This window comes from Bufo bufo, chromosome 4 (assembly GCF_905171765.1).
Source record: "Bufo bufo chromosome 4, aBufBuf1.1, whole genome shotgun sequence".
NCBI lineage: Eukaryota > Metazoa > Chordata > Amphibia > Anura > Bufonidae > Bufo > Bufo bufo.
In genome coordinates, this window is record NC_053392.1 from 460,028,877 (window position 1) to 460,052,170 (window position 23,294).

General features: G+C 40.6%; 1 protein-coding gene across 1 annotated transcript; it reads left to right on the forward strand.

The window, feature by feature from the left end:
* Nucleotides 1-2,322: 2,322 nt before the first annotated feature.
* On the forward strand, nucleotides 2,323-21,768 carry LOC120998685 (fibulin-7-like). Its single transcript, XM_040429457.1, has 7 exons — nucleotides 2,323-2,444; nucleotides 3,315-3,452; nucleotides 3,565-3,702; nucleotides 13,331-13,469; nucleotides 16,765-17,186; nucleotides 19,092-19,097; nucleotides 21,759-21,768. The coding sequence occupies exons 1-5, from the start codon at nucleotides 2,366-2,368 to the stop codon at nucleotides 17,135-17,137; spliced, it is 867 nt and encodes a 288-aa protein (XP_040285391.1). The 5' UTR covers nucleotides 2,323-2,365; the 3' UTR covers nucleotides 17,138-17,186; nucleotides 19,092-19,097; nucleotides 21,759-21,768.
* Nucleotides 21,769-23,294: the final 1,526 nt, after the last annotated feature.

The following is a 23,294-nucleotide window of genomic DNA, read 5'->3' on the forward strand; positions in this document are numbered from 1 at the left end:
CACACAAAGGAAATCAAAGATGGCAGACAAAACCACATGGCTTGACACACAAAGGAAGACAAAGATGGCCGACAAAACCACATGGCTTGACACACAATGGAAGACAAGATGGTGTCTACAAAATCCAGGAATAGAAAAACCAAATTAAACAAAGTTTCTCTATTCCCTGTGCCCCACGCCCGAAACCAGAGCAAGCCTCCACTCTGGGGGTGATTTACAGGCTAACAGAATAAAAATTCTCTCTAAATGCTGTCTCTCCTGTACAAACACAACAAATTGCTGCATCTACAAACCAAAATCGCCTCTTACAAAATCACAGTATCATAAAAGTTAATAAGTGACAACAAAAAACACACACGATACTCTGTACTGATCATTACACACATCACAATCTCACCATGCAATCTCTGTACAATCAACTCAGATCCACCAAAAACTACATAACGGAAAAGCACTTACCTCGTCCTTACACAGAGAGCGAAAAGGTTCTTTTTCCAAGCAGAAATTTCCTCTGATGCAGCAGACAAAATTACAGTTTACTATCTCTCCCCTTTTACCTGTTGTGCAGAGGAAAAAATCAGTCAGTTCCCTTGATATACCTAGCTCGCCACTTTGTTGTAGAAATTTGCATCAGACGCACATATCCAAGCTGCGCTAAAAGTACGCCAACCACAAATAATTTCCCCTGTGCTTAAAAGCACATGTATCAAGCACTTTTGTGTAAGGAAAGGTAGCACTCATCAAGAGTCAGACAAGGTGTTTCATTGTAGACCTTCTGTTCAGCACTCCTCCTCCTCCTGCCCAGTCTCTTCACTTTATTTTATAGCTACAAAAGGTGTAACAATAGAAAGGGGCAGGCCCGGTACCCAACCACTTCCTTCATGTAACAAACATACAGGAAGTGATGATATATAGGAAGATGAGAAACCACCATCACTTAACATGTCTCAGACCTTTTACTGGGCTAACCCCGCCCTCCATGGCACATGTTTGCCCAATAATATTACAGATAGGCAGGTACAATCCACCTCATGCCTTGACCAATAGAAATACATTTCAGAACTGGAAGGGACATATTTGGACACCTCCTGAGAGTGCCGGTGGGTGGAGCTCAAACATGCTCCTGTGGCCTGCTGATCACAATCCACCACCACTCCCAGGACATCTGCAAATGCTTCCAAATGTATCAGCCTGTCCATAAACAGATATTGCTCTCTAACCGGACAACATCCATTTAATCCAGTGCAAGTCTCCTACTGACCCAAAGTGAACCTCTGTTAGACATGGTTCCGAAAGGGGGGATCAGTCCCTGAGGAAGGTCTTTTAAAACAGGGTCGACCAAGAAAGGTGATTTTTGTTACATTTTTGGCATAAATAACATAACTTTGATCTCTGGGTCTGTATGATTACAACAATACCAAGTACATCGTTTTTTTTAACGTTTTACTACTTTTGCACAATAAAACACAATTTTTTAAAAGTTTTTGCATTGCTGCATCCTAAGGCATGTATTGTGCTTGATTATTGCAGGGCTACTTGCAGTTTTCATTAGTGCCATTTTTTTGTACATAACACATTTGATCACTTATTCTATTTTATTTGTGTCAAATAAGCAAAAAACAGCAATTCTAGCATTGTTTTATTTTGTTCTTTTTACGACGCTCACTGTGCAGGATAAATTTCATGATAATTTTGTAGTGTGGAGTGTTATGGACACAGTGATACCAAATATATGGAGGAGATTTTATTTTTGCAATTTTTTCATTTGAAAATAATTTATTTAGCTGGAAAAAGTGCATTTTTTTGTTTTTACTTAATAAAACTTTAACTCTTTTTAAACCCTTTACTAGTCCCACAAGGGACTGACAGCTCACAGATAATATTTGCAACATGATATACTAGACTCAAAAATCGGAAGTCTAGTTGCAAAAATCAGAGGTCAGAATTGGCAAAGTTAATGCAATATGATAGATATAGGTCAAAGTAGGCAGTGATCAAAAGACAGACTGAAGAAAATTTTGGGTCAAATACAAAACTACAGTATAGATAACATGTTCACAGATTACAAGGAACCTTGGTCCCTCAACATACTTTGGAGTTGGAGGGCCCAGTAAGACAAGCTGAAGGTTGTTAACAAGGCTTCCTATTATAGCTAAAGACAGACAAATTCTGATGGTAGAGCTTAATGTGTTATTTCTAGCATAAGGTCTAGAACACCATATCCCATAACTACCAGTTACCCCTCTGAGATGTACTTAAATATCATGCAAACACCAAGAGGCACATTTATTAAGACTGGCAGTGGTTCTATTTTTTAGACATCAGGCCTTGCAGTAGTCAACCCTGTCTAAATGGAGGGACTTGTATGGATGGAACCAATCAGTACAAATGTAACTGTCCTCCAGAATGGAGAGGAACCAACTGCCAGATTAAAGCACCAGCAGGTACAAAACATTTATGGATATACAATATAATAATATAAAAAGTGATTTTTGTGGGGGCTATAATACAGAAGAGAAACATGGCTGCTTTCTTCCAGAAACAGCTTCAAGTCCATTCTGCCAATCATATCTGGTAGGTAGCTCAGTAATACTCTGTTGAATGTAACCGAGCTGCAATATCAGATACAGCTAATTTACCAGAGTGGAGCTATTTCTATAGTAAAGCAACCATGTTTTTTTCTTATCCCATATAACCCCTCAAAGGGAATGTGCCATCAGAAAATGACCTATTGTTTAAAACATGTTTTTATGTTTTGCACATTTTTAAAGAATTGTTAGTGATGTTATTTTTTGTTTTCCATGTCAATATCTATATTTAAACAAAAAACATAAAATCCTGCAGTTTTCCCGCTGACCGCTAAGCCTTATAGGCTCCACTCCTTGGTCTGTACAGATCATGTTACTGCAGTTACTTGCTTATCTATATACAGAGATGAGATCATTAGAACTAAGATTAGAATGACAGATAAGACATAATCCACAATTCACAATAGGTGATAGTCAAATCTTATCTGTTCTTTCCTTGTACAACACTCCCATAGAAGTCAATAGGGTCCCCTCCTGACCATTGTGTATGGCCATGGGAGCTGTCATAAAGCAATTTTCTTAATGTTTTCTAAATACTATTAAGAACAGCTCAGGGAAAGATGGCCACCCTCATAATCATGTTCAGAAAGTAGAATAAAGAAATCTGCAATCCAAAAATAAATCAGATAAACAAAAAAGGATATGTGCTGCTATCTGGTTTTAATTGGCAGATAAAACTTTTGGTGACACATTTCCTTAAATATTTTTTTTTACTTGTATTTTTAGTGCCATCTGACTCGCCAGTACTCAATGATGCTGCATTAAGCCGCAAAGCCAGCTGTACCAGAGTTGACCACACTCAGCACTGTAGCTGTGATCCTGGCTTTCAGATGAGTGGAACTCCAGAAAACAGTTTATGTCAAGGTAAGTAAAACATTTTAACATAATAAATAAAAAATACAGGTAGCAAAGTGCAGCAACATACCCTAGAGATATGTCAAATGTTCATAATTTCTGAATGTGTGTTTTCTTGTAGATGTTAATGAATGTGAGGTTTACAAGGCAGAAGGAACAACTCGGCTTTGTGTACATGTGTGTATTAACACTCCTGGATCATATCGATGTGCCTGCCCTGCAGGCTATAGAATCCTTAGTGATGGTAAAAATTGTGAAGGTAAGAGCAGTGTAACACCTTCATGTGAATAACCACCATTGTAGCAGGCCAAGAAGATGGCATGCATTGTCAATGGAGCCTCAGAATAAGGGATAGTTAGTGGTAGGTTGGATTATGGAGAGAAAGTGAAATGTTTGAGCGTGAAGGTAAGGGTCTAAATTGTAGGGGCACAGGAATCACACACATAGCATTTGACTGAAAGAGAATAAACAAGTAATTAATCATAAAATAATATTGCATAATGGAAAATTGTTGAAAATGACAGGCAGGTTGAAGTCTTGAAAGGGAATCTGTCACCCCGATTTTTGGATTATTATCTACAGTAATATATGAGAAGTACTGAAGAGCAGGAGTCCAGATCATTATCTTTTATTTTCCTACTGCCCCCATTCTCCCGCTGTCAGCGCTCAGAGCTCCATTGAAATACATTGTCAGGACTGCTGTGTTACCACAACACAGCAGTCCAGACTGTGTATATCAGCACAGCTTTGTATGCTGACAGGGGGGGAACGGGGGGCAGTAGGAAAATAAAAATAGTGATCTGGACTCCTTATCTGCAGTACTACACATGTATTAGATAATAGTCCAAAATCAGGGTGACAGATTCCCTTGAAGTGGGGGACCACTTGGACACTCAGTCCTAGGTAATTTTCAAGAATTTTATACTTAAATTTTTCCTTTGATAAATGGAAGCTGAAATCTTTATTCAAATAGCTCCTGTAGGAACAGGCATATTGTATCCAGTAGTACAGGGTCCTAGTAGGCAAGGGGTTAACAGCCTACCTAAAATCATCTTTATAAAGTTCTTTAGATTGAATGTAAGAGACTGAATTAAGGAGTTCCTTGGCTCCTAGTAACTAGTGCATTGTTAGAGAGATGTGAAAAATGTGCCCTCTGACAAGCTATTGGAGACCATGGGGCTTGGATTGTTCCACAGGGGAACAGGTGAATCCCTTGGTGGGTCCTTGAGAAAGGTAGGCCCCTAGTCCCCACCCTTTGGCAGAGTTCAGGTTTTTTCCCATTTCATCCCACAAATAATTTTCTCCCCATTTTCCATTCCAAGCTATGGTAAAATAAACAGGGTCATTAACCACTTCAGCCCCCCTAGCTTAAACACCCTTAATGACCAGGCCACTTTTTACATTTCTGACCTACCCTACTTTCACCGTTTATTGCTCGGTCATGCAACTTACCACCCAAATGAATTTTACCTCCTTTTCTTCTCACTAATAGAGCTTTCATTTGGTGGTATTTCATTGCTGCTGACATTTTTACTTTTTTTGTTATTAATCTAAATTTAACGATTTTTTTGCAAAAAAATGACATTTTTCACTTTCAGTTGTAAAATTTTGCAAAAAAAACGACATCCATATATAAATTTTTCTCTAAATTTATTGTTCTACATGTCTTTGATAAAAAAAAAATGTTTGGGTAAAAAAAAAATGGTTTGGTTAAAAGTTATAGCGTTTACAAACTATGGTACAAAAATGTGAATTTCCGCTTTTTGAAGCAGCTCTGACTTTCTGAGCACCTGTCATGTTTCCTGAGGTTCTACAATGGCCAGACAGTTCAAACACCCCACAAATGACCCCATTTCGGAAAGTAGACACCCTAAGGTATTCGCTGATGGGCATAGTGAGTTCATAGAACTTTTTATTTTTTGTCACAAGTTAGCGGAAAATAATGATTTTTATTTTTATTTTTTCTTACAAAGTCTCATATTCCACTAACTTGTGACAAAAAATAAAAACTTCTATGAACTCACTATGCCCATCAGCGAATACCTTGGGGTGTCTTCTTTCCAAAATGGGGTCAATTGTGGGGTAGTTATACTGCCCTGGCATTCTAGGGGCCCTAATGTGTGGTAATTAGTTTGAAATCAAAATGTGTAAAAAATGTCCTGTGAAATCCGAAAGGTGCTCTTTGGAATGTGGGCCCCTTTGCCCACCTAGGCTGCAAAAAAGTGTCACACATGTGGTATCGCCGTACTCAGGAGAAGTTGGGCAATGTGTTTTGGGGTGTCAGTTTACATATACCCATGCTGGGTGAGATAAATATCTTGGTCAAATGCCAACTTTGTATAAAAAAATGGGAAAAGTTGTCTTTTGCCAAGATATTTCTCTCACCCAGCATGGGTATATGTAAAATGACACCCCAAAACACATTGCCCAACTTCTCCTGAGTACGGAGATACCACATGTGTGACACTTTTTTGCAGCCTAGGTGGGCAAAGGGGCCCACATTCCAAAGAGCACCTTTCAGATTTCACCGGCCATTTTTTACAGATTTTGATTTCAAACTAATTACCACACATTAAGGCCCATAGAATGCCAGGGCAGTATAACTACCCCACAAGTGAAACCATTTTGGAAAGAAGACACCCCCAGGTATTTCGTGATGGTCATAGTGAGTTCATGGAAGTTTTTATTTTTTGTCACAAGTTAGTGGAATATGAGACTTTGTAAGAAAAAAAAAAAAATCATAATTTTCCGCTAACTTGTGACAAAAAATAAAAAATTCTAGGAACTCGCCATGCCCCTCACGGAATACCTTGGGGTGTCTTCTTTCCAAAATGGGGTCACTTGTGGGGTAGTTATACTGCCCTGGCATTCTAGGGGCCCTAATTTGTGGTAAGTAGGTAAATGACCTGTGAAATCCGAAAGGTGCTCTTTGGAATGTGGGCCCCTTTGCCCACCTAGGCTGCAAAAAAGTGTCACACATGTGGTATCGCCGTATTCAGGAGAAGTTGGGCAATGTGTTTTGTGGTGTCTTTTTACATATACCCATGCTGGGTGAGATAAATATCTTGGCAAAAGACAACTTTTCTCATTTTTTATACAAAGTTGGCATTTGACCAAGATATTTCTCTCACCCAGCATGGGTATATGTAAAATGACACCCCAAAACACATTGCCCAACTTCTCCTGAGTACGGCGATACCAGATGTGTGACACTTTTTTGCAGCCCTGATGCGCAAAGGGGCCCACATTCCTTTTATGAGGGCATTTTTAGACATTTGGATCCCAGACTTCTTCTCACGCTTTAGGGCCCCTAAAATGCCAGGGCAGTATAAATACCCCACATGTGACCCCATTTTGGAAAGAAGACACCCCAAGGTATTCAATGAGGGGCATGGCGAGTTCATAGAATTTTTCTTTGGCACAAGTTAGCGGAAATTGATATATATTTTTTTTTCTCACAAAGTCTCCCTTTCCGCTAACTTGGGACAAAAATTTCAATCTTTCATGGACTCAATATGACCCTCAGCGAATACCTTTGGGTGTCTTCTTTCCGAAATGGGCTCACATGTGGGGTATTTATACTGCCCTGGCATTCTAGGGGCCCTAAAGCGTGAGAAGAAGTCTGGAATATAAATGTCTAAAAAATTTTATGCATTTGGATTCCATGAGGGGTATGGTGAGTTCATGTGAGATTTTATTTTTTTAAACAAGTTAGTGGAATATGAGACTTTGCAAGAAAAAAAATATATATTTCCGCTAACTTGGGCCCAAAAAATGTCTGAATGAAGCCTTACAGGGGGGTGATCAATGACAGGGGGGTGATCAATGACAGGGGGGTGATCAGGGAGTCTATATGGGGTGATCACCCCCCTGTCATTGATCACCCCCCTGTCAGGCTCCATTCAGATGTCAGTATGTGTTTTGCGGATCCGATCCATGTATCCGTGGATCCGTAAAAAACATACGGACATCTGAATGTAGCCTTACAGGGGGGTGATCAATGACAGGGGGGTGATCAATGACAGGGGGATGATCAGGGAGTCTATATGGGGTGATCACCCCCCTGTCATTGATTACCCCCCTGTAAGGCTCCATTCAGACGTCCGTATGTGTTTTGCGGATCCGATCCATGTATCAGTGGATCCGTAAAAATTATACGGACGTCTGAATGGAGCCTTACAAGGGGGTGATCAATGACAGGGGGGTGATCAGGGAGTATATATGGGGTGATCACCCCCCTGTCATTGATCACCCCCCTGTCAGGCTCCATTCAGATGTCCGTATGCGTTTTGCGGATCCGATCCATGTATCAGTGGATCCGTAAAAATCATACGGACGTCTGAATGGAGCCTTACAAGGGGGTGATCAATGACAGGGGGGTGATCAGGGAGTCTATATGGGGTGATCACCCCCCTGTCATTGATCACCCCCCTATAAGGCTCCATTCAGATGTCCGTATGTGTTTTGCGGATCCGATCCATGTATTCGTGGATCCGTAAAAAAACATACAGACATCTGAATGCAGTCTTACAGGGGGGTGATCAATGACAGGGGGGTGATCAATGACAGGGGGGTGATCAGGGAGTCTATATGGGGTGATCACCCCCCTGTAAGGCTCCATTCAGACGTCTGTGTGTGTTTTGCTGATCCGATCCATGTATCCGTGGATCCGTAAAAAACATACGGACATCTGAATGCAGCCTTACAGGGGGGTGATCAATGACAGGGGGGTGATCAGGGAGTCTATATGGGGTGATCACCCCCCTGTCATTGATCACCCCCCTATAAGGCTCCATTCAGATGTCCGTATGTGTTTTGCGGATCCGATCCATGTATCCGTGGATCCGTAAAAAAACATACAGACATCTGAATGCAGTCTTACAGGGGGGTGATCAATGACAGGGGGGTGATCAATGACAGGGGGGTGATCAGGGAGTCTATATGGGGTGATCACCCCCCTGTAAGGCTCCATTTAGACGTCTGTGTGTGTTTTGCTGATCCGATCCATGTATCCGTGGATCCGTAAAAAACATACGGACATCTGAATGCAGCCTTACAGGGGGGTGATCAATGACAGGGGGGTGATCAGGGAGTCTATATGGGGTGATCACCCCCTGTCATTGATCACCCCCCTGTAAGGCTCCATTCAGATGTCCGTATGTGTTTTGCGGATCCATGTATCAGTGGATCCGTAAAAATCATACGGACGTCTGAATGGAGCCTTACAAGGGGGTGATCAATGACAGGGGGGTGATCAGGGAGTCTATATGGGGTGATCACCCCCCTGTAAGGCTCCATTCAGACGTCCGTATGTGTTTTGCGGATCCAAACCATGTATCCGTGGATCTGTAAAAAACATACGGACATCTGAATGCAGCCTTACAGGGGGGTGATCAATGACAGGGGGGTGATCAATGACAGGGGGGTGATCAGGGAGTCTATATGGGGTGATCACCCCCCTGTCATTGATCACCCCCCTATAAGGCTCCATTCAGATGTCCGTATGTGTTTTGCGGATCCGATCCATGTATCCGTGGATCCGTAAAAAAACATACAGACATCTGAATGCAGTCTTACAGGGGGGTGATCAATGACAGGGGGGTGATCAATGACAGGGGGGTGATCAGGGAGTCTATATGGGGTGATCACCCCCCTGTCATTGATCACCCCTCTGTAAGGCTCCATTCAGATGTCCGTATGTGTTTTGCGGATCCGATCCATGTATCAGTGGATCCGTAAAAATCATACGGACGTCTGAATGGAGCTTTACAAGGGGGTGATCAATGACAGGGGGGTGATCAGGGAGTCTATATGGGGTGATCACCCCCCTGTAAGGCTCCATTCAGACGTCTGTATGTGTTTTGCGGATCCGAACCATGTATCCGTGGATCCGTAAAAAACATACGGACATCTGAATGCAGCCTTACAGGGGGGTGATCAATGATAGGGGGGTGATCAATGACAGGGGGGTGATCAGGGAGTCTATATGGGGTGATCACCCCGTCATTGATCACCCCCCTGTAAGGCTCCATTCAAACGTCCGTATGTGTTTTGCGGATCCGATCCATGTATCAGTGGATCCGTAAAAATCATACGGACGTCTGAATGGAGCCTTACAGGGGGGTGATCAATGACAGGGGGTGATCAATGACAGGGGGGTGATCAGGGAGTCTATATGGGGTGATCAGGGGTGAATAAGGGGTTAATAAGTGACGGGGGGGGTGTAGTGTAGTGTGGTGCTTGGTGCTACATATTACTGAGCTGCCTGTGTCCTCTGGTGGTCGATCTAAACAAAGGGGACCACCAGAGGACCAGGTAGCAGGTATATTAGACGCTGTTCTCAAAACAGCGTCTAATATACCTGTTAGGGGTTAAAAAAAATCACATCTCCAGCCTGCCAGCGAACGATCGCCGCTGGCAGGCTGGAGATCCACTCGCTTACCTTCCAATCCTGTCAACGCGCACGCCTGTGTGCGCGCGTTCACAGGAAATCTCGCGTCTCGCGAGATGACGCATATATGCGTGACTCTGCGCAGCGCTGCCACCTCCGGAACGCGATCCTGCGTTAGGCGGTCCGGAGGTGGTTAAAAAGTACAATTTGTCCCATAAAAAAACAGCCCTTACATGGCTATGTGATCATAAAATGAAAAAAATTATGGCTCTTGAAAGGTGGGGAAGGAAAAATGAAAATTAAAAATAGACCGTGTCTCAAAAGTGTTAATACAGCATATCATTATCAATATTGCTTCCTTTAGCCTCTGGAGTGTTCTGATAATACAGCATGACAGTTGGGGGGGGGCGGGTTGTTAACAACTCATGATATCCCTAACAGACTGTGAATAGACTGTATGTTTCCTTTCACAGCCTGGAGCCTTATGTATCATTCCCACTACAACCTGTGTTTTGCTCATGAAGTTAAAGGGCTGTGTTAATGATGTTGTCTTGTTGTCTTTTGTGCTATAGCGTTTATCTGATTGGGGAGGGGGGGTGTCATACCACTCTCTGTTCTGGCTTATAAAAGGGACATGTGGCAAAGGGTATTTTTAGGTCTCAGCCAAATCTTTTATCAGATTACACTCATTGCTAATGTAGCTATTCCATAGTAAGCCTATATTAGGGAATTACGAAAGATGAACTCTAAACATTAAGTGAAAGTCGAATAGTTATCCAAAATGTATAATTTTGGATTGCTCCAGTCAACAAAAGTTATTCCCAGAAAAGAAGATTTGTGAGACGCACAGGACTGAGGAAAAGTCAGGAGGAGGTGCTGCCAGTAAAGAGGATCCGCCCTTCCTCTAAAAGTGTATAAATAATGATAAAAAGTATACTGGGCACACTCACTTATGCAGAATCATACACTTTATTTATACATATATAAAATACAATCAATTGGTCTAAGAACACATATAAAATACAATCTAATTAGTCTATGAACGCATTAGCACAATAAAACCATAATTGGGTAAAATGGAATAAAATATATCACCCTAGAGTCACTAGATTTACGACAATAAATACAATGAATATAACCAGCCGTAATAAGACTGAAGATGGAGGGTGATCAGTCCATGCAAAGCAAATAATCGGGAGATCCCGACTGGTGGCTTGTGCTAGTTTGGTAACTAGCCTCGCAATGTCATATAAGGTTTACAGTCCTGACTCGTTGGAGGAGAGTAAAAATACAACCACTGAGGCAGGGGCAAGTACCCCGAAACGCGTTTGGTGAAGAGACCCCCAGAGTAATCTCAAAGAAGGATATGCTGGAGTTATAAAAAGCTGTGCGGTAATTCAAACCTACTGAGGATTCCGTGTCTTACCAAACCCTGATACGCCGGCGGCTACAAGCGCAACACACGAGGATACACAGGAGTGTGTCGCAGATCAGCCGACGTAGGGAAAGCAACTTTGAGTCCCAGTGCTGGCAGGCTCTTTGCTACTACGGAGCGGTAGCCAGAGGACTGTAAAGACACGGGAAGAAAGTCACAGCACTATCCAGCCACTACAGGAGCACCTGAGAGCGTTCCTGGTCTCCAAGTTTACCGGCATAAAGAACCGCACTGCACAGTGAGTATAAGCGGGACGCCGCGAATACACTCACCTAAGTGAATTGCTCTAACCACAGTATTTTTACTCTCCTCCAACGAGTCAGGACTGTAAACCTTATATGACATTGCGAGGCTAGTTACCAAACTAGCACAAGCCACCAGTCGGGATCTCCAGATTATTTGCTTTGCATGGACTGATCACCCTCCATCTTCAGTCTTATTACGGCTGGTTATATTCATTGTATTTATTGTCGTAAATCTAGTGACTCTAGGGTGATATATTTTATTCCATTTTACCCAATTATGGTTTTATTGTGCTAATGTGTTTATAGACTAATTAGATTGTATTTTATATGTGTTCTTAGACCAATTGATTGTATTTTATATATGTATAAATAAAGTGTATGATTCTGCATAAGTGAGTGTGCCCAGTATACTTTTTATCAAAAGTTATTCCCAGATGTTACCCACTCCAGTTTTAACTTGTCCGTCCTCTAAACAATTATCTGAGTTGTATAATTAAATTAATATGAAGATCACATTGCCATGGATGACTTTATTAACCTCAGAAAGGAATATCTAAACGCACTATTTAATTATGTCAAAATTGCCTCTGGCATAAATGATTATTCTGTATTAACATTAATTTTATAATTTCATTATTGCGCTTGGCAGGTATACACAATCTGCTTATTGGGGATTAAACTTTTCATCAGAGATTACATTCACATGAAGTTTGTGGTTCATACTTGCCAGTATTAGAATTAGAGTGCAGAGACATCTTGGAGCTCTACTTCTTACAAAACTTTAATAGACATTTTCTAAATATACTTCCCTGATCCCAGTCTTGTGGCTACTGGAAATGGAGAGGGAGCCATGCATGTGTGGCTCCATTCATTCACTTCTATGGGAGTTCTGACAATAGCCGAGCAATCATGGTGGCTATTTTCAGAACTCCAATAGAAGTGAATAGAGAAAGCTGCGCATGCATGGCCACATCTCCATTCACAGTTGCCAAAAGACAGGGGTTTGGTGATCCATGTTCTTGAGATAGGTACAGGTGCAGAGGGGCTTAATTAACTGCTTATAGTCTCACCCCTGTAGTAGGAAAATGAAAAACTCTTAAAGTTGAGGGCATTAGAGGGCATTTTTATCTCTGACTGGTAAAAGACAGTGATTGGGGTGATTGGAGGCTGTAAATTGGCAGAGATGACAATAACAGTCTATCGTAGTTTTTCCTGCTGTCACTTGCAGCTTGCCCCCTCCCATCCTTCCTTTATATACCAAGGACCAGGCCAAATATGAGGCATGATTAGCCTGGTATCAGGCCTAAGCTATGGACGCAGTGGCAGAGTTTATGCCATGTTTCCCTCTGAGTCTGTCTTTAGCAGATCTTAAAGGGATATTCTGGTTATATCAGGTTATCCCCTATACATAGGCTAGGGAATAACTGTTAGATTATGTCTGACTACTGGGACCTTGACCAATCATGAGAATAGATCCATATACCCCATGCAGACCCCAAAATCATTAGAGCAGCAGGTCAGGAATGTGCGCTTCCACTCCTTTCATCTCTATTGGACTGCGGAAGAGAGCTGAGTACAGAAATAAATGGAGTGCACATGCCCAACCTGCTGTTCCATTCATTACGGGGGGGTCACTGTGACATACCAGAACCATGTTCTTGGTGGGGTCTCAATTGCCCAACCTCAACCAATCTAATAGTTACCCCCCATCCTGTGGATAGGGAAGACCTTGATATAATTGGAATACCATTTTAATTTCTACCTGTAATGAGCTATAACTTACATTTAATACATTACTGCTTTGTTTCGTTACCAGATATAGATGAGTGTACTTTAGGACTACACAACTGCACAAAGCATTCCATGTGCATAAACACTGCGGGTGGTTTTCAGTGTGTCTTGCCTGAGTGTCCAAAATCCTATGGGAATATCAGCTATGTGAAGACATCACCAAGGTAAGTAAAGAATAATTGACCTGGTTGATCAGAAGGTCAGTTTTTCTCATGAATCATCAAATACCATAAAGCTGTAATGCACGGTATAATCTCATGTTGCGGAACATTTCAATTATTCTTACTTCATGCAAACACAATGTTGCGGAATGATGTGGCTCACTGCAATTTATGCATTTAATGTTTGGAAAGAAAGTGTAACATTTGGAATTTTTAGTTCGTAAAAATATTTTTTGCACTTCTGGAGCATTACGTTTTCTCTGGAACTCTACAGTGTTTCATAGTAGAACATAGCTGTTTGTAACAAGGGAGCCTATAACAGAGATAAAAAAAAAACTGATTTGCTGCAATTATTGATTCATATATTTAATCAGAGTAAAGTTGGGGATACACATTAGTTGAAGGTGGTTGATGGATGAAAACCAGTTAAACAAACAAACATCTGGTGAACATTTATTTCACAGACACAGCCATACGCATTTTAGTCTATATTGGCCGTTACAGTTGTTCATACTGGCCATGCATGTTCAATGAAACCGGCAATGAACGAAAAATCTGTCTGGGAACATTTTTTTAAAGAAAGATCTTTCATTCACAAACGATCTTTCTTTCAACAAAAGATCTTTGATCCGGCTATTGAATGAAAATATTAAACACGACTGATGACTTTTCAGATGATAATTGTCTGTCATGAGTTGGTAAAAATGATTCTTTGTTGTTAATTTTCACCCAACGAATGTTTGTTTTGATTGAAATATTCTATTTTGATCAACTTTAGACTAATGTGGTTCGCCACCTTTACACAGTAGTGTTATATTGGTATCCAGTAGCTGCATTTTGGACCAATAGTCCTTCTTCACGCTAAACTGTGATTCCGTATGCTGGTGATAGCACTTGAAGTGCGATGTGGATGGTGTCCAGGAATGAGCAGCTCCTACTTCCTGGATACCATACATTTTGTGCTTTTAGAGCTATCATCAGCATTCCAGTTGGAGCTTCCCTACACATTGACTTGCACTTTCAGTTGGGAACAAGTATACATGTATAAATAAATTGACAAGTGGGTATTACCAAGGGGCGGACTGGCAACTTAATGTGGTCCTGGAAAGAAACTTTAAAGTGTCTCCATGTTGTAGGGAATGGGATAGGGGGGGTGTCCAAATCAATAGAAGGTGGGGCAACACAAGTAGGCGGCATCAGCAATACCATATCACTAAATACCATCACTTGTTTAAAGAAAAAGTCCATCTCACCTCCGCTGTAATGACTTGGTGCACGAATCCAAACCAGGTAAATTCAGTATGGGAGTAGAAATTTGAAAAACGATCCAAGACTTTATAAAGTGCTGGATCCTTTTCCTCATTTCTAAATACCATCTCATCAGACTCTTATACCACAGAGCAGCAGAATATACCTCCCCAAAAGCTATCCCTCTGTGGTGGTCATCAATGGCTGCCATTTTCTGATCTCCTGATCCAGTTGTCTCTGATTAAGATATGGGGCAGGGGCTTAGGAGGGGAGATGTGAGCCACAGCAGATGAATTCAGGAGGGCATGTGCGGTCTCTGGTTGGGTATATGAGTACTTGATTCTCACAATGTTACCACTGAGAGTTTATTATGTACCTCTGGGAATCTGCCCACTGGGAAATTTCCCGTAAGGTCTATGGCAAATCCACCCTTGGTATTACCATTCTCCTTGTCAAAAGATATCATTGAGTGACAACTGCAGCTCACAAGATTGCATGCAACTCAATGAGGGAGGTATATCACGACTGGTAGATCCATCCACCAGTCTTGATCTCCCTGCGCTTGATCTCCCTGCGCTTGATTTGTTAAGAGGCTTCTGAAAAGTGCTGAGAAGCTCAAAAAGTCGTAAATTATGGTGAACACATTGTGAGCACCATAATGTGCGACTTTATTTACGCCACAATTAGCATATAGACCTTGATAAATGTCCCTCATTGTATTGCTTTGTATTGCAGTTTTAGCTCCATTAATCGTGTTACAGAAAGCCTATGTGTAGGTCAGGGCTTAGTCATACCTATCCAGATTAAAAACACAAGCACTGTGAAAAAAAATGCAAACAACCTTCTTAAATGGGTCTCTATCCTCTCTACAAAAAAGAACATAAATTAACAACCATAAACCAAGAAAGGACTCAGAGCACAACAGGCGAACCTCAAAAAGTCAAACACACCAGAGTTGGTTCAAATAAGAAAGTCTCTACAACAGCAATAATAGTCAGCAGTGCAGCTTTACTCTAAAGGAGGGACCTTCTCAATAACAATGCAGGTACTGTTTCCTGTACACGCCTTCAATGTCAGAATGGGATTTCTTGAGCCCACCAGAGGAAATTTTTCTTGGGGCCAAACTCATATATCATCTATAAAGTCTAATAAGTTCTGAATGAAAGAAATAAACTCTAGTGCCAAAGTGACTGGCTCCAAAGGCAGCAGTGGTTGGTTTGGACTTTTTGAGGTTCACCTGTTGAACTTGTTTTATGGTTATACATATCCAGGAGAAATAGTATAGGAAAATTACAACATAATAGCTTATTATCTCATATGTAATGCAAGGATGTACTATGGCAGACATGTCAGGAATGGACATGTCAGGTTGTTATGACAACTTCTCCTGATGGTTGCAGAATTTGCTGCCAAGACATCATTGACCCTTCAATGTTGCAGCCATCCCCAGCCTCTATAGCAATAGAAATAATTTCAGAACCCTACATTTATTAAACCACACACCTAATCACTAAATAAATTCTCACCACAGATCATTATAAAAGGAACAAATACTATAACTATACTAGTAGATACAGAGAAAGTAGAGCAGCACAATATTACACTTCTCTTTCAAAGATGGGGGCAGCACCTCCTGAAATCCGATTCACTCCAAAATAGTAGACACCATATCCCAGGAAGGCTACAGCATGCCGAAAATTCAACAAAGTGAACAATATTCATCCAGCATTAAGAGCAGTGTTTGAGCTCCACTTTGGCTTGAGGAGTTGCAATGTTCTGCTTAACATAGGGTGAATGAATGCTCAAGTTGTTGAATTATTGGAGTGCTGCTCCTTTGCTGGGATCTGTTGTCTATTATTATTATATGCTGGCCAATTTAAAAAAATCGGTCTAGTGTGGATGATCGCTCAATTTGCCAGGTTGAATAAACTGGCATGGGTTAATCTAATTGGATTTTTACTGAAAACATAAAATGAAGACTTTATTAGATATATTTGTTTATTTGATATCTTACAATTGGTTTAATAGAGCTTTATGTTTTTCTTCACAGTCAGTGTGAACGAAATCCTTGTCCAATGGACAGCCGTTCCTGTCATCATGCACCAAAGACAATCTCTTTCCATTACCTCTCCTTGCCCTCAAATTTACCCACACCAGTCTCACTTTTTCGTATGGCAACAGCTTCAGCACCGGGAAGACCTGGCCCAGACAGTCTGAGATTTGGAATAGTGGGAGGAAACAGCAGAGGGCACTTTGTCATGCAAAGATCAGATCGACAGACAGGAGAACTAATACTTGTGCAAAGTCTTCAAGGACCACAGACCATAGAAGTGGATGTGGACATGTCTGAGTACTTAGACCGCATGTTCCAAGCGAAGCATGTTTCAAAGATCACTGTCTTTGTTTCAGCTTATAGCTTTTAAAATAAGGTGAAGAATGAACATTATGACGCAACATGGTTTGTGAAAGATGGTAAATTACTGTTTACAGAATGGACATTCGGACTTAAATGGCAAAAGGTAAAACTGTAGATACAGTATACTCCTATTTACCTCACAATCAATACAAATATAGGTTTACCTATTTTTCAGTATGTAGTCCAATATGCAGCTACACCATTGTACTATTGTCATGGTTCAAGCCTAATCCATGACTGAAGGTTGTTTATACTTCAATGATGATTAGTTTCTAGTGATATTTAAGCATATTTTAAAATCTGACACAGCCCCATTATTACAAGGGTGGCACATTGAAAAACTTGGTTGCTTTCTTCCAAAAATTGTGCCACCGCTTTTTTCAAGGTTGCATAGTGTTACAGATCAGCCCCATTTTCATCAATGGAGTTGATCTGCAGTATAATTCATAACTCATTCACAGGTGTGGTGCCATTTCTGGAAGAGATCAACCATGTTTTTCTTACTCTCTACGAGTAAACAATCAGATGTGTGGGACCATTTGACTATAGACTAAAACAGATGTCCCAAGCCAACATACCAATATTGTTCTCTAAGATAGTAGTCCCCAACCTTCTTTGCACCATGGACCAGTTTTATGCAAAACAATTTTCACACGGACCGGGGGTGGTTGAGGGTGTGTGTGTGTTAATCACGCGCAAAACACAATAATCAGAATCAGTGGCAACATTACCAATAAGAACACTACATAAAGGCCAAATAATACTGCTTCACCAGAAGAATATCCATTTAGGTCCCAGTCATTAATAAACCTATTTAGGCCCCCACTCAGTAACTCACAGATGATGTCTTCTCTGACTCTCTGACTGGAGTCGTTCTCTTTCCTTTTTGTTCTGCACAGATAACTCTGATGATGTCTCCTGATCATAACTTGTTTATGCATAACTGGACACACACAACACAACTATTTATTAATAATGCCTCCTTTTATGCCCCTACTTAGTAATCATTCCCATTTAGGTCCCAGTCCCACCCAGAAGTAATTTCCATTCAGGCCCCAGTAGATATAATGCTCTCCCTGTACTGCCATATAATGCACCCCAGTAGTGCCATCTGTACATATAATGTCCCCCAGTTGAACTATCTGTACATATAATGCTCCATGGCAGTGCCCCTTTTACATACACAAACGAGCAAAAGGGTAACAATGTTGGGGAGCCCAGTGACAATGACATTGGCAACCATCTGTGGTTAGGGTATTATATTTACAGAGGGCATTAACAGTTAAGAGACCACTACTGGGTGGCACTATATGTAAAGAGGCCACTACTAGGGGGCATTTTATGTGAAGAGTGCACTAGTGGAAGCATTACATGTAAAAAGATACTACTGGGGGACATTATATGTAAATATGTCACTGCTGGGTGTATTATATATGAATTATATGTACAGATGACACTTCTGGAGTCATTATACACTGAAGAGCAAAATGGTAACAATATTTTAAATTTTTGACTTTCAGGCTCCATATCTCACCATTCACTACAGCTTTGAGACTACAATAATTTTATAGACAATTATCTTGGCTGTCTCATACTTAAATTGGACTTGCAACTATTTAGCATATGATTAGTTATGCAGATTCTTGTCATGCAACTGCATTGTTACTGTTTTGCTCCTGGTGGTGGAGCAATCTTTTTCTTTTTGTATACTAAAAATTACAACCTGTTCTCACATTTGCTAATAGCTCAGTGTGTTATTAGGTTGAGTCCCAAGCGAAAGGTCAATAGTTTGAATCAAGGAGCAGCCAGCAAAAAGATTTTCCAAGAAAATAGAAACCGCATTATCCAGCGCATCGATAGCGGTATCTAAGCCAAGAAAATTGCCAAACTGCATTATGTGAATGTCAGGACAGTTGGAAGAATATGAAATGAAGTCTGTCCATCCATTCTAAAGCCAAGAGGTAAACGTCCAGGCAAAATATCAGAGTCAACAAGTCGGCTTATCACATGGTCTATCAGTTCTGGCATGAAAAGCATGGCAGTGGAGGTGGCTCATATGCTTCGTAATAGTGAGATCACAGACGTCCATGCAAGCACTGTGCGAAATCCATTACACAAGTCTGGAATGGAGGGCCTGAATAATCATCATAAGAAGCATTGTCTCGATTTTGCAAAAAAGTACGAACAGTGGACAGTAGAAGATTGGAAATGGGGGATTTGGAACAATGAGATGAAAGTCAATAGACTGGGCTCCGATGGGTGCAAATGTGTCTGGAAGAAACAAGGGAAAAGGGGGCTAATTGATCAAGAAATTGAAGGAACTGTCAAGTTCGGTGGATGAAGCCTGATGATATGGGTTTTCTTCAGAGCCAAAGGCATTAGATTCTTGAACAGGATTGATGGTGGTCTATCCGATCGAGAACATGCCCAGAAGAATTCAGGCAGTGTTGAAAGCCAAAAGGTGGATTTACAAAATACTAACAAAATAATAAAAAAAATTATTTAGAATTTTAGGAGCAAAACAGTAACAATGCAGTTACATGACAAGAATCTGCGTAACTAATAATATGTTAAATAGTTGCAAGTCTAATTTATGTATGAGATAGCCAAGATGATTGTCTATAAAATGATGGCAGTCTCACATTCAAAGCTGTAGTAGATGGTGAGATATGGAGCCTGAAATTCAAAAGTTCAAAATATTGTTACCCTTTTGCTCTTCAGTGTATAATAACTCCAGAAGTGTCATCTGTACATATAATTCATATACAATACCCCCAGCAGTGACATATTTACATATACTGTCCCCCAGTAGTATCCTCTTTACATGTAATGCTCCCACTAGTGCACTCTTCACATATAAAGCCCCCTAGTAGTGGCCTCTTTACATATAGTGCCACCCAGTAGTGGTATCTTCACTGTTAATGCCCTCTGTAAATATAATACCCTAACCACAGATGGTTTCCAATGTCATTGTCACTGGGCTGCTTTGCTCGATCATGTTGTAACACCGCCTGTGACCCGGCGCAGGAGGTCGCGATGATGTCATCATCGCTATCTTGCACCATACCACTGCCTTATAGGCCTCAGGCCTAGCGGCCTTCAGCCAATGAGGCTGAACAGCGGGGCACAGGGGCCAATGGTTCCCATCCTCACCATTCAAATCTGGCACCCCCTGGGCCCGGTATTGCTTTCTGGCCCCATGGTTCGGAATCTCTCCTCTAAGGGAATGCTGTTTGGTAAAGGAACATATATAATGATTGGGTAAAATGTGTTCTGACTGATTGAAATAATTTTCATCGATCAGGTCAAAATGTTTTGACAATACACAAAATAAGTATTTTTAATATAAATAGATGGTTACATTTTGGAATTTATTCTTTTAATACATTGAAATGGTTCATATCCTCCTAGATTTCCTATAAGCCACCCTTAATTATGGTGGGTTTGATTGCATGACTTGCCAATGGATAACATTTATTTTCTTTCAGAAGTCAATGGAAAGAAACAAAGTTTATTAAGGAAGACCTATGCACTTTTTTTTTACAGTGCAGCAAACTGTTTTCTGCTGTGGCTTTTAAGGCATATATATGAAATCAATATAGCAAAATTAGCGCAAAAGACAGTGGGCTCTTGTGTAATCCCAGGCAAGATTTGTTCACTTTTACTTTTGTGAAGATTGTAGTAAACACGCTGCTTTGTAAATGCAAACAGATAACTACAACATTGAATAGATTGAACAACATTGAATTGAATACTACTGTATACGATAGATAATGAAGAGTTGTAGCTTTTTGGGGCCCTGGTGCACAATATTCAGCCAGTAGCCCATTACTCAATGATTTTACATTCAGCTATATGTGGCATTACTTTGTATGAGATTTTTATATGCTTTAAAAATAAAATTTCCTTTTTAGAGTGATGGCTCCACATGATGGTGATTACACCACTACATTTGCAACATGGCTATTCTCTTATACAGTAGGGGGGTCAAACTCTGCACTTAAAGGGGTTGGCCCATCTCAGACATTAATGGCATATAGTTACAATATGACATCAATGTCAGGTCTCCATTCATTTGTATGAGAGCTCCAAAATGGCTGTTTTTGGAAGTCCCATATCAGTGCATGAAAAGTGCACTGCACAAGCATGGTCACCGCTCTATTCACAGCTATGAAACTGCTGTAAATAGTCAAGCTGGTGCTCAGTTTTTTGGGAACTCCAATAGTAGTTAATGGAGGGTGGCCACGCATGTGTGGTTGCTCTCTGTTAGCTTCGGGGGCCCTGTTCCTGAGATCGGAGCGGGTTCATAGCTATATGCCATCAATGTTTATATTGGGCCAACCTCTTTAAGGATAAGTACTATGAAGAACCTGGGCAGGATTCCCCTCTCCAGAGGAACAACAAAGGGGTTGCCCAAGGTAAATGTATATGGATAGAAGGGAGAACAAACACCTATCTCTATTTCATTGATGGATAACTCCAGCACCATAATGGTGGCCCATTTTAATGTTTGGAATCTTTTAATGAAGAAAGGAATTGTAATTTCAGAACAAATTAGCACCATTAGCACTATTATTTTTAATGGGAACCTCTGTAAGGTAGCAATCTTCTGATCATCAGGCAATTAGAGTAATTCACCTTGATAATAGGCAGTTCATTCCCTCTATGTGATAGATTCTCATGATGGGAACAGATTGGGTAACAGGATCTGAGAGAGGTAACAAATATAATACACTGTCTTAGTTCCTTTGTATAAAAAGAATAGTGTAATACAAGCTTTTGTATGCACACTAATGCCTTTATTAAAAAGCGTGGCAATAAAGTTGCAAGTGCAGCCAATAGCTTAGCTGCCGACCTAAAGATATCAGAAATGTTTTGGAAGAATAAATAGGAGCTTGAAATAGTTCGGTTTGAAAACACCTGTAAACTAAATATTAAGAAATCACTGCATATAAATATCCTGATTTCCATCTTTTTTTCTAAAAATATTTTAACTCTAGCTGCTTGGTTTTCATTCACTGTAACACAAGTGGAAACATCTTTGGTAATTCTATGGCTAAAACTGCCACTTCTGTTTTGGGAGACTTCCATGTCAAAATGAATATACAGTACCTAGCAGTTTTGGTATACTAGACACAATAAGGTTCTGTTCACATTTACTTCAGAGCCTACATTGCAGATTTCAACATATTTTCAGGAATATGCATGCAGTACTATTTTTTATGGACCTCATTATGAGTCAACACGGTGCCTTTGGTGTCCTTCGTGTGATGGAGCTATGACATAAAAACAGAATTCCTGGTGCAGATATGACTTAGAAAAATCATAATCCTGTTGCAGTATCTATAGCTATAAGAAGCTGCTAGGACTGATGGTGGGACAGCTGTCACAGATGCTACATGGAACAACATTTCCCCTTTCCACCACTTGGAGAAGATGGAATTCGTCTATAACAGGGTACGAAGTAAACCTGCAGTTAAGCCATTCACTCTCTGCTTTACTAGAGATAAATCGCTCCGTAGGGTAGCATATTTAAATATACTATATCTATCACAATACATTGTAAGCAAAGGAGTCCAGCCTGCAGTACTCAGTTTTTTTTTTCTTTTTTGTTTTTTTTATTCTTTATTTATGAGTTTTCAAGAATATGGTAAAAGTTACATCATGTTGAACCACATATAACAGGATGAATATGTTGGCACCAGCCATCATATTGAATGATTAACATGAAAGAGCAATACAACCACTCCATGAGCGGTACAAAACATTAGGGCTTAATCAGGAATTTTAATAAAGAAAAAAAAAGGGGGAAGAATCATATTAATAAGACTGAACAATACAGGGGAGATGACAAGACAAACCCACAAAAGGGAGGGGTAGGTCACATAAGGTAAAAGAGAGCAAAAGAAAAAGGTTAAGCAGATGGAAATGATAGAAACGACCCCTTCCAGCCAGTAAGGATTGGTATTCCATTGAATCCTGGAAGACAAACCAAGGGGTCCAAGCAGTAACAAAAGCTTTATGATTATTCTTTAAGGACGCCGTTAGTTCCTCCATTCCCCGGATCTCTTCCAGTTTCTGTATCCAAAGCTCGGTGGATGGTGGAGTAGGAGACTTCCATTTCACCGGGATGCAGGACCTATCTGCAATGACCAAATGGCGCA